The following is a 15,727-nucleotide window of genomic DNA, read 5'->3' on the forward strand; positions in this document are numbered from 1 at the left end:
ACATTTCCGATAGCGTGTTGATAGTTAAATACGATATGAGAAACTAATGATAATAAATGAAGTATGATATTCGAGTACTTGAGTACGGTGGGATTATCGAGATTTCATGATTTATACTTTCAAAAATTCGTTGATGATTTATCGAATTGATATTGAGTTATGTTTTCCAAAAGCATTTTTTAATTATCGAGTAATTTGAATATTGAGTTATTCAAAAATTGCTTTTGGAAAGTGGTTCAGTTAAGAAAATTATATAAGAATTAATGAGTTCAGATTATGTATTTGAAGAGGTTAATAATATTATCAGAGCATGCATGCATTACTTGATCGGTAGTACCCTCCAGAACATATATTCTGATCGGCAGTACCCTTAGATGCGCTATTGAGTCAGCAATGCCCTCCAGAATATATATTATATTCGGCAGTACCCTCCGATGCATCAGATATATTCTGGTCAGCAGTACCCTCCGATGCGACATCTGGTCAGCTGTACCATCTACATGGCATGAGATGGTTAGTCGGCAGTACCTTCCAGCCATAGCCTCGTAGTATACCGATCGAAAATACCCTCTGATGTGTCATCTGGTCGACAGTACCCTCTAACCATTGCCTCCTCGTATTTCGGTTGGCAGTACCCTCCGATGCATCATTCGGTTGGTAGTGCCCTCTACGTGACATGAGATGACTAGTCGGCAATACCCTCTAGTCATCGCCTATGTTATGATGTGAGTATTTTAAATAAGATATTGAGATGCTAAGATTATGATATTTATGAGATTCTCGTATTTTAAATGAGATAATTTACAACATATTTTGAGATTTCAGTACCAGAGATTGATTAAAAGTATTTTCATGAAATCGTACTGCATACTTAGTTTTTATAGGAAAGTAGAATTGGGAATTAAAGCATAAATTTCTTACTTGAAATTAATTATGTATTTTTCATCCACTCACTCTAATAGTTTTTAAATGTGTTTTCCTGGGCTTTTCAGTTTTTCTTGCCGAGTCTGCAGATTAGTTGAGTTTGAGCATGCATAGGCATTGAGGCATGGTGTCCACCACCTTCATCATTATTGTAGGTCACCCGTTTAACCTACTTGTACCTTATTTTAGTATTTCATCTAGATTACTCTGATTACCGAAACTTCAGTTGTATCTATAATTTGGGAGAAGAGCTTGTAGGTTTATTGCTTTGATTACCGAGGTTCATGTTTAAGATTCCTTGTATATCACATGTGGAAGTTAATTCTTGAGAAGAGCTTATAAGGTCATGGAGATGGAGATATTGTTGGCTATTAGAAGTGTTCAGTTGTTTTTCACAGGGTTGGGTAGTCCATTTTTAAGGGGTAATTATGCCAATTTTTTTTGGTAAAGTTACTTCTAAAGTGGGCACCACATGGCCACTTCAGATTTTAGGGTGGAATCCAGGACAAGTCCTGTCAGATATGTCCAAGGTGGACCTCAGGTTGGTAGGTGTCGCATCAATTCAGGATGACTAGTTCTACTTGGTTATCATCTTCTCGCCCCAAAAGCTAATTTACCGGGCTTCAAGGGTATAATCCCAACGATCTGGTGGCTATGAGCAGGTGTGACAATCTTGATATATATAGGTGATAGGTTTGTGTTCCAATTTGACAGGAAAGCATATCGCAATCGAATCCTTCATGGAGGTCCGTGATACTATCGGAATACGACGGTGGTTTAGGGAGAAAATGATGGGATCATGTTGATGAAGTCTATTCCACCTTGTATAATACTTTGGAAACGTGGGTGTTGCTGAAGGGGCTTCCACTAGCTCTTTGCAATCTGTTTGCCCTCTCCCTAGATTTTCGTGGGTTGGTTCATTAGATTCGATTAGGTCAAGCTGCACCACAAGGAAGATGAGCAATGTATCAAGATGGAGTTAGATACGGCTGCATCATCAACTTACCCTTCATACCTGACTGTACTACGTTAGCAAAGACATTGGATGGTTGCACTTCCTCTGTAGTAGCCACAGCAGCTTTTCGAAGGTTCTTTCACTGTTTCTTGGTGAAATCCCACCAATCAGGGTAGCCAATTACTTCATAGCACCATTGCTTTCTATGACCCAAATCTCTACAGACTAGACACTTTGTATTTGCATATGGATTTGTCTTACCCGGAGGGCAGCGTGGTGAAGGAGTTGAGAAGCCTAGGGGAGGACCTTGTCTGCGCTGGACAGCCATGACAGAGGATTCAGAGCCGTGTCCCATTGCCTGCCTATCAGAATGCACCTTACGAACATATATAGGAATAGCTTTGCTTAGAATCTCACCACGAACCTGATCATACTCTGAATCGAGTCAACTAAGAAACATGTGAACTCGCATTCATGCCATGGCAGTAGTCTCTTGAACAATAGCAGCCACTGTGATATTTTGGGAGGCTATACGCTGATCAATCTCTTGAAACATTCCCACCAATTCATTATAGTAGGTAGGAAGAGTCTGGCTATTCTGTTTCGCTCCAAAACACTTCTTATTTAATTCAAAAATCATGGTTTCATCAGAATCATCTTAAAAAGTCTTCTCAACAGCTTCCTAAACATCGTTGGCTGTTGGGAGGCGGATATACCGATTCATGAGTGATGGCTCCATAGAATCAATGAGCCAACTCTTCACTTTTTCATTGTCTGTGGCCCAAACTTCAAATTCAGGAGAGTTCTCATATGGTGCAGCTTTGGCTCCAGTAAGGTAGCCGACCTTTCCTCATGCTTCAATCCTCATCTTCATAAGAGTTGCCCATATGGTGTAGTTCGATTCACTCAAGGCAACGCCCTTTGGAAACGCTGAATTATCTTGAGCGGTGGTATGATAATGCACTACTACAAAAAATGTATCACACAACGGTGGAAATCTGTTGTGTGATTTGGACCATGTCTGTCGTCTATCTCGGTGTTGTGTGATGAGCATACTCCAATAATGGTGAAACACCGTTGTGTGTGTACCATAGACACAACATATCAGTTAAAACCATTGCACCAATTCTGCGCATGCCAATGCCAGAAATTTGATGCGGCGCATTCAATTGTTGTTTCGATGGTGGTCAGACAACAGAAGTAAGTACACGCTGTTGTTGGTTAACTTCTCACACAACAGAAAAATGACACTCAGACAACGGAAGTAATACCATATTGTTGTTGGTTAACTTATCATACAACAAAAAAATATGGCAACTATTGTTGGTTGTTCCTTCACACAACAGATATCATAAAGTAACTGTTGTATGTGTGAGGCTCAGTGTTGAATTCTTCACAAGTCATACAACATATTGTTTCTATACCGTTATGTGATTTACTATTAGACAACTGATATCTATTCTTTCTGTTGTGTGAGTACTAATGAGACAAAAAAAAATTTACAAGTACCGTTGTGTGATTATAAGTGATTTGTTGTGTGAAAACGACACATGCATATTCATACAACGTAATGTAATTCACTATTGTTTGCTTATTATCGATTCTTTGCCTAAATTATTTGCACAAAAATAATGCTCAATATAAGATTTAGGCAGAAGCACTCTAATTTAACCATCTAATGTACCAAAAGAGCTAGCATTTGTCAATCATCTATACATTCATGTATCCATACCATAAAACAAAAAAAGATGCATTCTAGCTACCTTGATGGCTGCTGCATTCTAGCTAATTACATTCAAAGATAGCAAAAGCTGATACAATCAAATCGTCGCAAGAGGAAAATATTTGCCACTAAAGTTCTCTCATACTTGCAGTGTAGTGCTAAGGCAACAACACCTAGTGTGTCGGGTGGAGCATACAACAGCTTATTCTCCAGTTCCAACATCTTTTTCAAAATTATCTCTTTGAGCCTACTTGACTTGAGCTGCTCCAACTTTTACACTTCACAGCCTCAACTTGCAGAAATTAAGCAAAGTTTTGAAAAATAAAAAGCAATCAACTTTCTTAATCAGTAAAGCATAGCAGCCTCTTCACAGACTTACCGCTTGCTGTATTGGCTCTAGTTCAACTGTCGGAGACAAGATGTCGGATTCCCTGTAAACAAAACAACAAAACCAAAATCTCTTAATTTTGCATCACGATATTCAGTAGAACCACCGAGTGAAGGTCTATTTAACTTTGTGCTTTAAAGATTTAGCATATACTCATATGGGCATCAATGAAATAACCAAAAATCCTATATTCGTAAAAAATATACCACTGGAGATATCAGTATCTTTAAGGATTGCAGTAAGACAGAATTTTCTTAAAACATTAGAGTTTTGAATAAACAACTGAAGGTATGCTTAACCCATCAATAATGCATCGATCTTTAAAAGATAATAAATTCAACTAAACATGCTAGAGGGAAACAGTGGGCACCAAGGATGCTATGTATACTCCTGAAACAATTGAAACGTCATATAATAAGTCATTTGATATTATATGTCATTCCATAATACAAAACTGTGATTGAGTTATGTCTAATATAGTGTACTTAATTTTTTTAGCTAAACTAACATTGGAGTGTTTTAGGTAACATAAAAAAAAACAATGCAACGACACACACAATGATTGAAACATTTAATCATAGTTAGCATGCTCATACCAGTAAACTAGAAGGCACTTTAAGGAGCTACATATATTAAATAAACAACATATTTAGGACAATTAACATAATAACTAAACCCATGCGGTTATCATTACTTAGCACAATTTACTTTCTTCACAAGTTTTTCACTTTAGAATGTCATTTTAAGAGACTTCTCTTATATTGCAACTGATGATTAACACTAGATACAGAATTGAACAAAACTTACATGAAAAGCTCTGTTTGTTTTTTTCTCTTCCTTTGTTCTCTGACAATCATGACCGCACAATTCTACTGCTTCCCTACCAGTCTACCCATTGTTTCAAGTAGACGACCCTTTTCCAAGGGTTTGCTCAAATAGTCATCCATGCATGCCGGCCTCCAACATCCTTCTTGTTTCCTCGCCTGGTGTATGAGTTGTTAATGCAATGATCGGAATGCTGACATGGTGAGTTTTCTCCACTTTCCTTATCTCCCTTGTTGCCTCAAATCCATCCATTTCTGGCATCTGCATGTTAATTTCAACACCAAAGTCACTCACTGACACATGTACACAAGACTAGGAGCTCGACAGACTACTTTTGATTCAACCTGAAATGTGCCCCCTTTTGATCTCTTTGGTGTTGCACCCCTATACTCTGGAAGGAATCTTACCACTTCGAAGAGATGAGTACCAGTGTGCCTACAGAGATCTTTAGCTACAACCAAACCGAAAAAGATTGTCAACAAAATCAACCAGTGTGCCTTAGCTAAACTAGAACACCATAATTAACATAAGGGAGTCCATATCCAATCACAACTCACCTAGATAACAACTCCTAGCATATAAAGCAAGAACTATGGTGCCCATATAATTGGGAGAAATGAGAACACAAAGAGAACCAGATATGAAGCAAGAACTATGGTCAGCAATGAAACCAACAAAGACTGAAGTGTATCATCATTACCAATGCCTCCAATCACTATAAGTAATGATACTTCAAATTTTGATTCTGATCTCTCCTTTGCAAAATTGTAGTTTAAACAGGCCATGGCCTAAACTAACCAACAACAAAATTAATTTGGGCTCGATACTACTGTATCTAGATAAGTAGGTAGAAAAAAGAACAACAGGCCCTAGATAAGTAGATTTTTCGAACAATATTAGTTATATATATATGGCTAACCAAAACTTAGTATCTGCATATTGCAGCAGCTAAACTTGAATAGGGTGCCCTCTATAGTAATACATATATTACGTAGCTAGGAGTTCACTAGATTGACAAAATACATGGTTCTCAACTAGTTTCTCCCTATTATATGGGCACCTCATGCAATCGCCAATCTATGTGGCATTTAAGACCTTTGTGCCATTCCAGCTTGTCTTCTCAACTACAAATATATGAAAGAAAAATAGCCCCAAGAGTTACTTAATTAATTGAACACAGCGTACAGTTGCCCAGAAAGAAAGAAAGAGTCTAGAGGTACCTAGAAATGAGTTTCAAACTGCCTTTTTAATGCCTCATGCTCATGTTTTGCTCTCTAGAAAGCCCTGAAGCATCTGCAAAATTAAATCATAATCATGAAGCCCCAACAGGGAGAAAATGAAGAACTAGTTGTAATACTATTGGTATAAAGTGTACATATACAAGAGACATGTTTACTTTACCCTTCAGCATTTCCTGCTAGACAAAATTCTTTGAATTGTGTGCATTCATGCTTCACCTACATTCCCATAATTCCCTTCACAACAGATGCAAAAACATGACCATTGAAATGCCAAAGGACCCCTGTTCTATCTCATTCCCAACATAGAATACTAATTTTACTGAACATAAGTAACAAAGAAAGAATTTAAACTGGCATGTCAAGTAACAAGAATCACCTATGTGATTGAGGTATCGAGAACCCTCTCAAGGCCATACTTATCCAAAAGTCTTCAGTTTTCTATATACAATGGAGGATGAAGAAGACAGGTAAGTTCACATATGTTCTTGAATAAAATGAAACAAAAAACTTCAAATGTGTTTCTTTCCATGAGTAGTTCTAACCTTGTAAGCACATTGATACTGCCCAACCTACAAATAGAACGAGCAAAGATCAAGGTCGCGAAAATAAAATCGGTTGGGTCTCATATAAACAAAAACAGAACCTATCCACGTCTCCTGACCTCTTGACCCATCAAAAACACTTTCAGATCGACATACATTTCCTCATCGAAGGCAGAGTTTAGAGCATCCCTCATTGTCACCTGCGGCAGAAAAAATAAATAACAACTAGAGGCCAACAAATTGGGAATCTGATACAGATTGTACAACTATATAGGAGCAACTAGAATCGAAAACAACAATACCATGAAGAGGTTAAGGAAATGAAGCACAGCGCTGCCTCGTCAGCGCAGAACATCATGTTGGCCACCGCTCTCGGACACCTTCGTCTTCTGCATCTCTTCAATCGACCCTAGTTTGAAGGCGAGGTGGAGAGAGAAAGTGGATCTGGGGCATTCAATGTCCTCCATCGCTAAAGAGCTTTGGAGAAATGCAAACCTAAATTTCAAAAAAATGCAAATAAAAACACATAACTCTATCATAATAGCCAAAATAGAAGGGAATCAGAATCAAAATCAACCGAAAACGATACCTGACCTGAGAGCTTCCTCGAGAGTCCGAACCTCAATCGCCCAGCTAAGAGAATAACCTGTGAAAGAGAGAAGGAAACGATGGACTGATAGAGGTGAAGGACTTGAAATTGAAGGGAGGTGAAGGACTTGAAATTGAAGGGACTGATGACATGTTGATGGCAAATTGAAGCGAGATGGTCTTTAGTTCGCCGAACCCGAACCACTGCCAATCTCTTCAGCACAATTTGGGGATTCAGCAAAAAACCCTAATCCTAATTTTTCAGAGAGAGATGGAGGAGAGGGAAAGTGTATTAGGGGCACTGCAGACAAACCTAGGCGGAGGAGGACGATGAAGGACAGCAATCCAAATCTAATTGAGAGAGGACTGAGAAAGAGAGAGAGGGTCGAAAGGGTTCTAAAAATGAGAGAGGTCGAGAGGCTTGCTAGGTTTTGTAATCTTTTTTCTCCCTTTTGGACACGATGTGGCATGGCAATTAAACGTAGCAAAAAATTCAAAGTTATTCACACAACAGAAACTTCACCAACTGTTGTCTGAGTGCAACACTAAAAATCAAAATCTGAAATCATGGAGGGAAACATGGCGACTGTACAACATTTTGGCTCAAAATTTGCCACCCAGTTCCAAGTTCACACAACAGAAAAGCTTAAATCTGTTGTACAATTTTTACAACTTGCACTAGGCCTATCTAGGGGAAGACATTCAAGCAAGCTTCCTCAAACTTTGGTGCTCATTTTTTCAATCATACAACGGAAATAGTAAAACCGTTGTACCTAGTCACCTGAATTTCAGTGTTTTAAGAGGCAACCAAGACTCGAGAGTGGAGGGAAATCTGCCGCTAAATTTTTTAAGACTCAGACAACGGACAATACTTTATTCTGTTGTGCAATGTAGTTTTGATAAAAAAAATTATGACTTTGTTGACATTCACACAACAGAACATCACTAATACTGTTGTACAATAGAGTTTACTTAAACACACAACAGATGATTTATGTTCCGTTGTGTGATGCATTTTTTATAGTAGTGATGGTTGATGATTGGAGGCATGTTGTGGAGCGCAAGGGTGGCAGCGTCGACTTCCATTGACCAAAATATAAGAAGCCTACACGTGACCAAGCTGAAAACAGCAGGAGGTCAGGAGGTCTATATCTGCTGGATTTAATTATCCTGCAGGGAGGACTTAGTCAAACAAGGTGGGTAGACTTAATTAAAGGGTGCAGGATGTCTTTGTCGGCTAGGTTGAATCAACCAAAAAGTGTGCAGCAGTTTCAATTCAATTGGTGATGATGACTTTCAGTTTCGATGCAGTTTCAATTCAATTGGTGATGCTGACTTTTGACTTTCAGTTTCACACTCCAAGATATCTTTGTCTTCAATGGCTCGGGCTTGGGGTTTCAGCTTGGCTTTGATACCAAGTATAAAATAAGACTATGATGTGTTTGTTGTACTTCAATATTATTCATCTCCAAATAGGAGGTATATATATAGAGATACAAGTGTAATCCTAATAGGACAATATATCCTACAATTATACAGAATACGTAATCTACATAAACAAGGAAAGTAAATATTTACATAATATTCTACAGAAACTACTTGCGTTGCCGGCTCAGTCTTGCCTTTGGCTATGGCAAAGAAGCAGGGAAAACTCATTATTTCCCCGAAGAAGAAAAAGTTCGGTCGTCCTAAGAGAAGCAAGAACAACAGTGAGTTGAATACGACTCCTAATTCGAAGACAAAAAAGATCCGTCTGAACCTCAAATGGAAATGTTTTCCAAAAAAGATTGAAGATGAATCCAAACACTAGTCTTTTAATTGAGGGAGCTATACCTCCTTCTACTTATATTGTTGTTTAAGTTTGAATACATCACAATGAAATTAGTTACTATGTTGCTCATTTATCGAGGCACTAGGTTTCTTTGTTTATGGAATGATTCTAAAAGGTGGCTATGATGGTTGTGTACTAGATAGCTTATTTTATGTTTAGGGCTAGGTTGTGTTGGTGTGCGCTGTGTAACAACTCGTTTTGACGACTCATAGGGGTATGTTGTTTTGGTACTGCTTGCTAAACTGCATAACATATGACTTTTTCAAAAAAAAAAAAAAGACTAAATTCAGTTTACTACCCTAAACTTTACTTCTTATTTTTACTAAATAAAATAAAAATATGTAGCAGGTCACTACGTACTGTCAGGTGTGTACTAAAAAAAAAAAAAATAGGTGGCAGATCATATTGGAAAACAAAACAAATAAGATTAGTATAAGGACATCTCTTTCAAAATAAATAAATAAATAAATAAGACGGCATCAATAATCAATGTGGTGATATCACTTGGTATAATTTTTTTTTATTACAATGTCTTTCCGTTTTGTTAACTTCTGTTTTGTTTTTGATTATATGCTTCTGCTATTGCTTCAGTATTGTGTAAATTTCTAGTGTCAGACGTCATGCAAATATAAAATTTCTTAAAGCCTTAATCCAGAAAGTCATGAATCACTCTCACTATTATAATGACAGTACCGAGTCATAAGATGATGGAAACGCGAACGGAAGTCTCATCGTATCCCGGTGTTCTCTTATAGTATTTAGTTGCTACATATTTATATATACACCAACACCAACTCACCAAGCACTTAATTTACAGAAACACGGAAATGATGTGGTTTCTCATCTTCATCCTCTCCCTCTTCATCGCTTTCCTCCTCAAATCTCTTCTCTTTCTCTCGAAACCCTCGGCCAAACTCGACGGTACTATTCTACCGCCAGGACCCACCTCGATTCCCATAATCGGAAACTTCATATGGCTCTTCAAACTGACCTCCAGAATCGAACCCATCCTTCTTGACCTCCACGCCAAGTACGGCCCCATCGTCTCTCTCCCCATCCCCTTCAGCTCTCACCCCGCCATTTTCATCAACGACCACTCACTCGCCCACCAAGTCTTGGTCCAAAACGGAGCAGTCTGTTCGGACCGCCCTCCTCCCCAGCCCATCACCAAGCTCATCACTAGTGACAACCGTGTCATCTTCAGCAGTGGCTACGGCCCAACATGGCGTCTCCTCCGCCGAAACCTCATGTCCGAGGTTCTGAACCCTTCTCGGCTCAAGTCCTACGCTTCCTCCCGCAAATGGGCCTTGGACATCCTCACCAACCGTCTCGATCAGTCCGTATGGTCCAACGGACCAGTCGTCGAAGTTTTAGACCATTTTCGATTCTCCATAACTTCTTTGTTCGTGGATATGGTGTTTGGTGAGAAGGTGGAGGATGAGGCGAAGATGAAAGAAATTGCTGATGTGCAGCGTCGCTTTATGTTCGGTTTGGTCAGAGGTTTCCAGACCCTAAACTTGGGACCGAGATGGTTGAACAAGATTTTGTTCCGTAAGGGTTGGAATCAGTTCAACGAAATTCGACAGCAACAAAAGCACCTCCTGCTTCCATTCATACGGGCACGAAAGAAGGTGGTGGTAAGAAATAGGGATGAAACAGCTGGTCTTTTTTACGAATATGATAAATGAAATTGAACACTCTAGCGCTTGAAGTACCTCCAAAAGTTTTTCAAAATTTTTATTATACACTCAAAATTTAATATTTTTTGTTTAATCACTTTTACAGATTATTTATTAATCAAATTAAAAATTATTGTCATTTTTATTTATTACAGTCACATAACTACCTGGATATCTTAGATCTTGATTGATTTTTCGGTAATAATCATTAAAAGATGCTTAAACAATGATTTTCGGTTTTGAATATACAGTTGAAGAGCATTTTTTTTTTTATCAAGTAAGGTGCATTTGAATAATCACTATAGGATGAGAGATCATGAATAGACTCTAACTTTCATATAAGTCGTTTTTTTGGTAAACAAAATGCATTCTTTTGCTCTAATAGAAGAGAAAAAAAGTATAACTGACTCCCTAAAAATAGTTATCTATAATATTTTGGAAGTTTTACATCTTACTTCCATTATTAATTTTTTTAAATTATACTTTCGAAACTATGAAATACCATATTTAACTATATATAGAGAATAAGAAGTAGGGTTCAAACTTAAACACATAAGTTAGATTGTTGGTATGGCAACCCTTACTAGTTGATGCAGGCTTGAATACATAGGATTAATGGAGGCTCATATTATTATTCGGGATGCTCTTTCGTTGCTTATTATAATATGAGGTTTAGGTTTTATGTCCCTACAATTGTATTCAATAATTTTATTAATCAAAACTTGAAGGCAACCATACCCGCCATTCTTTCAAAAGAGCAAAAAAATATAGGGTTCAAACTTAAAAACATAAAACACGAATTGTTAATCACTATGAAGTGGTATCCTTAAAATTTTGTATATAATTTCTCTACTTCAACGCTATATCTTACATATTCTACGCTTTTCATTTTGTGTTTTCCATTCATGTCAAATTTTTATAGAAGATTTATCAATAGAAATTGCATGTGATCTGAAGTGCATACTGGTGATAACAAGAATAATATGCATGGAATTAAGGACTTCAGTCGGATAGCAAGTTTTGCGTACATGAATGTATAACTAGCTACACTACCCAAAGGCATCCCATGAGGATCTATTTGACTCAAAGTCGACTATCCATTCTTTCTTTACAGGTGAAACAAGAAATGGTAGATAAGAACAGCGATGAGTTCACAATAGCATATGTTGATACATTAATGGATTTAGAAGACCCCCGCGAGAAGAGAGCCTTCAATGAAGAAGAACTAATGCATCAATGCTCGGAGATTTTGAATTCCGGCACGGACACCATGTCCATAACATTGCAGTGGACCATGGCGAATGTAGTGAAATACCCACGTGTTCAGAAGAGGCTTGTTGAAGATATTAAAAAGGTTGTGGGTGTTGAAAAATTAGAGCTGAAAGATGAGGATCTTCAGAAGATGCACTACCTAAAAGCGGTGGTGATGGAGGCTCTAAGGCTTCACCCACCAGGCCACTACGTGGTGCCACACACGGTTACAGAGGACATTATTCTGGCTGGACGTTATACGCTGCCAAAGAACTGTACTGTGAATTTTATGGTGGCCGAAATTGGTCGAGACTCGAGTGTGTGGGACGAGCCCATGGAGTTTAAACCTGAAAGGTTTATGAAAGATGGAGGTAACGTACAATGTGATATAACAGGGAGCAAGGAAATTATGATGATACCGTTTGGGGCGGGTAGGAGGATTTGTCCGGGATTGGGTTTGTCAATGCTTCTTTTGGAGTATTTGGTGGCAAATCTGGTTTGGAAGTACGAGTGGGAGGCTGTGGATGGAGTTGGTGTTGATTTGACTGAGAGACAAGAGGCCACCTGGGTAATGAAGAATCCACTACAGGCTCAAATATCCCCAAGGTTGAACAAATGAGAAGGAACTATCAGTTGATTCTGTATTAAACGATTTCACCACTTCGATCTACTTTACTCATTTGATGTCAATTTTCGATTTGACAACACCAGCATATATTTATCAACTTCAACATCTCTATCATCTCCTTGGACACAGTAGAATTTAAGAATTCAATGTATTTTGGAATGCTTCAATAATATTCACCTTCAAATAATAGGGTTTATAAAGTACTACAAGAGTAATCCTAATAGGAAACGATCTCCTACAAATATACAGAGAGACGTAATCTACACGTACAAGGAAAGTAAATATTTACAGAATATTCTACATTCTCCCTCAAGTTGGTGCATAAATGTCAATTATGCCCAACTTGTCAATCGACTTTCAAACACTTTCCTTGACACTCATTTTGTACGAACATCTGCTAATTGATCTTCTGTATGCACAAAAGGAAAACGAATAATTTTCCTGTCCAGATTTTCCTTAATGAAACGTCGATCTACTTCCACATGCTTAGTCCGGTTATGCTGAACAGGATTGTGAGCAATTTCAATTGCAGATGTGCTATCACAATGCAAATCCTTAGGTTTCTTGAGTTTAACACCCAAATCTTTTAACACATTACGAATCCACAACATCTCACACACTCTATGTACGTGCCATACCTCGAAACTCAGCTTCAGCACTTGACGTAGCAACAACCATTCATTTCTTGCTGCGCCAAGTCACCAGGTTTCCTCCAACAAATGTAAAATACCTAGATGTAGACTGTCTGTCTGTCTTATCACTAGCCCAATCTGCATCTGTGTACCCTACAACCTCCAATTCACCCTTTTAAAAAAAAAAAAAAACAAACCTCTTCCATGTGCCATCTTAAGGTATCTCAAAATACGATACACTGCATCCATATGCTCTTCACTAGGACAGTGCATAAATTGACAAACCACACTCACGGTATAAGCAATATTAGGTCTAGTATGAGAAAGATAAATAAGTCTCCCTACTAGATGTTGGTACTTTCCCTTATCAGTTGGAACTTGATCCGGACATACAAGGCGGTGGTTCATCTCTATCGGTGTCTCATTAGGATTGTAGTTAAGCATCCCGGTTTCAGCTAACAAATCAAGTACATACTTTCGTTGGGACAACGAAATCCCCTTCTTGGACCTTGCAACTTCAATTCCAAGAAAGTACATTAATTGCCCAAGATCCTTCATCACGAACTCCTTAGAAAGATACTTCTGTAGAGCCTCCATCTCTTTTAAGTCATCCCATGTGACAATCATATCATCAACATATACTATCAGAGCGGTAATCTTACCCTGACTACGCTTGATGAACAAAGTGTGATCCGAGTTTCTTTGTCTATATCCAAACGCCCTCATGGACTTGGAGAACCTCTCAAACCAAGCTCTCGGAGACTGCTTCAAACCATAAAGAGACTTCTTCAACTTACAAACCTTGCCAGTACCATAAGGCAAATTTTTGACTCCAGGTGGCATGTCCATATATGCTTCTTCCTCCAAGTTACCATTGAGGAAAGCATTCTTCACATCAAACTGATGTAGAGGCCAATTATTAGTTACTATAAGTGAAATCAAGATTCGAACAGTATTGATTTTTGCTATAGGGGCAAATGTTTCTTCATAATTAATTCCATAGCGCTGAGTGTAACCTTTGGCAACTAATCTGGCTTTGTACCTGTCAATGCTCCCATCAGCTTTAAGTTTTACTGTAAACACCCATTGGCATCCAATAATCTTCTTTCCAGTAAGTATATTCACCAAATCCCAAGTTGAGTTTTTCTATAAAGCCTCTAGTTCTTCATTCATTGCTTGAGTCCACTTAGGATCTACCAAAGCATCATGTACACTACTAGGGATAGATACAGTGGATAATTGACTAACAACAAGTGCATGTGACCTAGACAACCTATGGTTAGATATGTAGTTAGCTATAGCATACTTAGCTTTGGTTTTGATGTCTAGTTCATATTGTTTCTTAGGAATACCCTTGGTAACCCTTTGTGATTTCTTAGGCTCAATATTACCTACCCCAAATGATTCATTCAAAATTAAAGGTACCTGAGAAGGAATACTCACAGCGGATTCTTCAGTTGACGATGTAGAGAGGGGGAAGAACTCCGATAGATGAGGGCTCTGAATTATATTCTTTTCATCATTAGGTGCATCACCACTGGGTATTAATGCATCATTGTCACCCTCAAGGTGTGTGGCAGTATCCTGGCGCGTGGGGCCTCGGTTTGTCACGTCAAGGCGACTTTCAAGGACATTTTGGAGCTGTTGTCGGTTGGAGCCAAAAAATTGGCAACTTTGGAGCTGCTGTCGACTGGAGCCAAAAACTTGTCCCTTTGAGGGCCCCACTGGTCCATCCATTTGTCCATCCTCTTTATCTCCCATCACGAGTCCACCTCCATCCATTTGTCCTCTTTCTTTATTTCCACTCACAGCACCTCCACATTCTCTATCTCCCATCAGTTCACTTTCTTCTCCTGCAGACCCCACGGCAGCTTCTTTTTCTTTCAGTCCACTCTCTTCCCTTGCGGACCCCATGGGGTGTTCACCTCCAGTTTCTTTTTCTTTTTTGTTTCCTGCCACATCGCTGTCAACTGATATTGGGGAGTTCCTAACTCCAATTCCAAATTTAGACTCCAAAGCTTCAAATTCTTCAAATGCAAATAATTCCTGAGGATTTCCTTCACAATCTCTCTCCCCTTAAAGGGAAGACTCTGAACCTCCCCTTGAATAATAAGACTCAGATTCGCGAAACGCAACATCAAGAGAAACATACATAGTTCCAGTAAAAGGATCATAACATCGATAACCCTTTTGAAAATCTGCATAACCAACAAATATACACTTACGGGCACGAGGATCAAGCTTGCTGCGTTGAGGCATGGGAATATGAACATAAGCTACGCATCCAAACACGCGAGGTTCAAGGTTTGGTAGCGACGGAAGTGACAGAAGTATATGAAGTTTCTGCTGAGGATTTTGAAATTCGATGACCCGAGAAAGAGTACGATTAATGAGGTAGGTGGCGGACTTCACAGCTTCTCCCCAATATTCACGTGGTACATGCATGCCAAACAAAGATGCACGGACAACTTCAAGTAACAGTCGATTCTTCCTTTCTGCCAATCATTTTGTTGAGGAGTA

General features: G+C 38.7%; 1 protein-coding gene across 2 annotated transcripts; it reads left to right on the forward strand.

Moving 5' to 3' along the window:
* Positions 1-9,743: 9,743 nt before the first annotated feature.
* LOC112189192 (cytochrome P450 89A2) lies at positions 9,744-12,691 on the forward strand. 2 transcript variants are annotated; one of them, XM_024328466.2, is made up of 2 exons: positions 9,744-10,654; positions 11,811-12,691. In XM_024328466.2, exons 1-2 carry the CDS (start codon positions 9,845-9,847, stop codon positions 12,564-12,566), a joined length of 1,566 nt encoding a protein of 521 aa, XP_024184234.1. In that variant the 5' UTR covers positions 9,744-9,844; the 3' UTR covers positions 12,567-12,691. The 2 variants fall into 2 exon arrangements, with proteins under 2 accessions (XP_024184234.1, XP_024184235.1); XM_024328467.2 differs by having other exon boundaries at positions 9,744-10,648.
* The last annotated feature ends 3,036 nt before the right edge of the window (positions 12,692-15,727 follow it).

The sequence above is a fragment of the Rosa chinensis genome, chromosome 2 (genome assembly GCF_002994745.2).
Source record: "Rosa chinensis cultivar Old Blush chromosome 2, RchiOBHm-V2, whole genome shotgun sequence".
NCBI lineage: Eukaryota > Viridiplantae > Streptophyta > Magnoliopsida > Rosales > Rosaceae > Rosa > Rosa chinensis.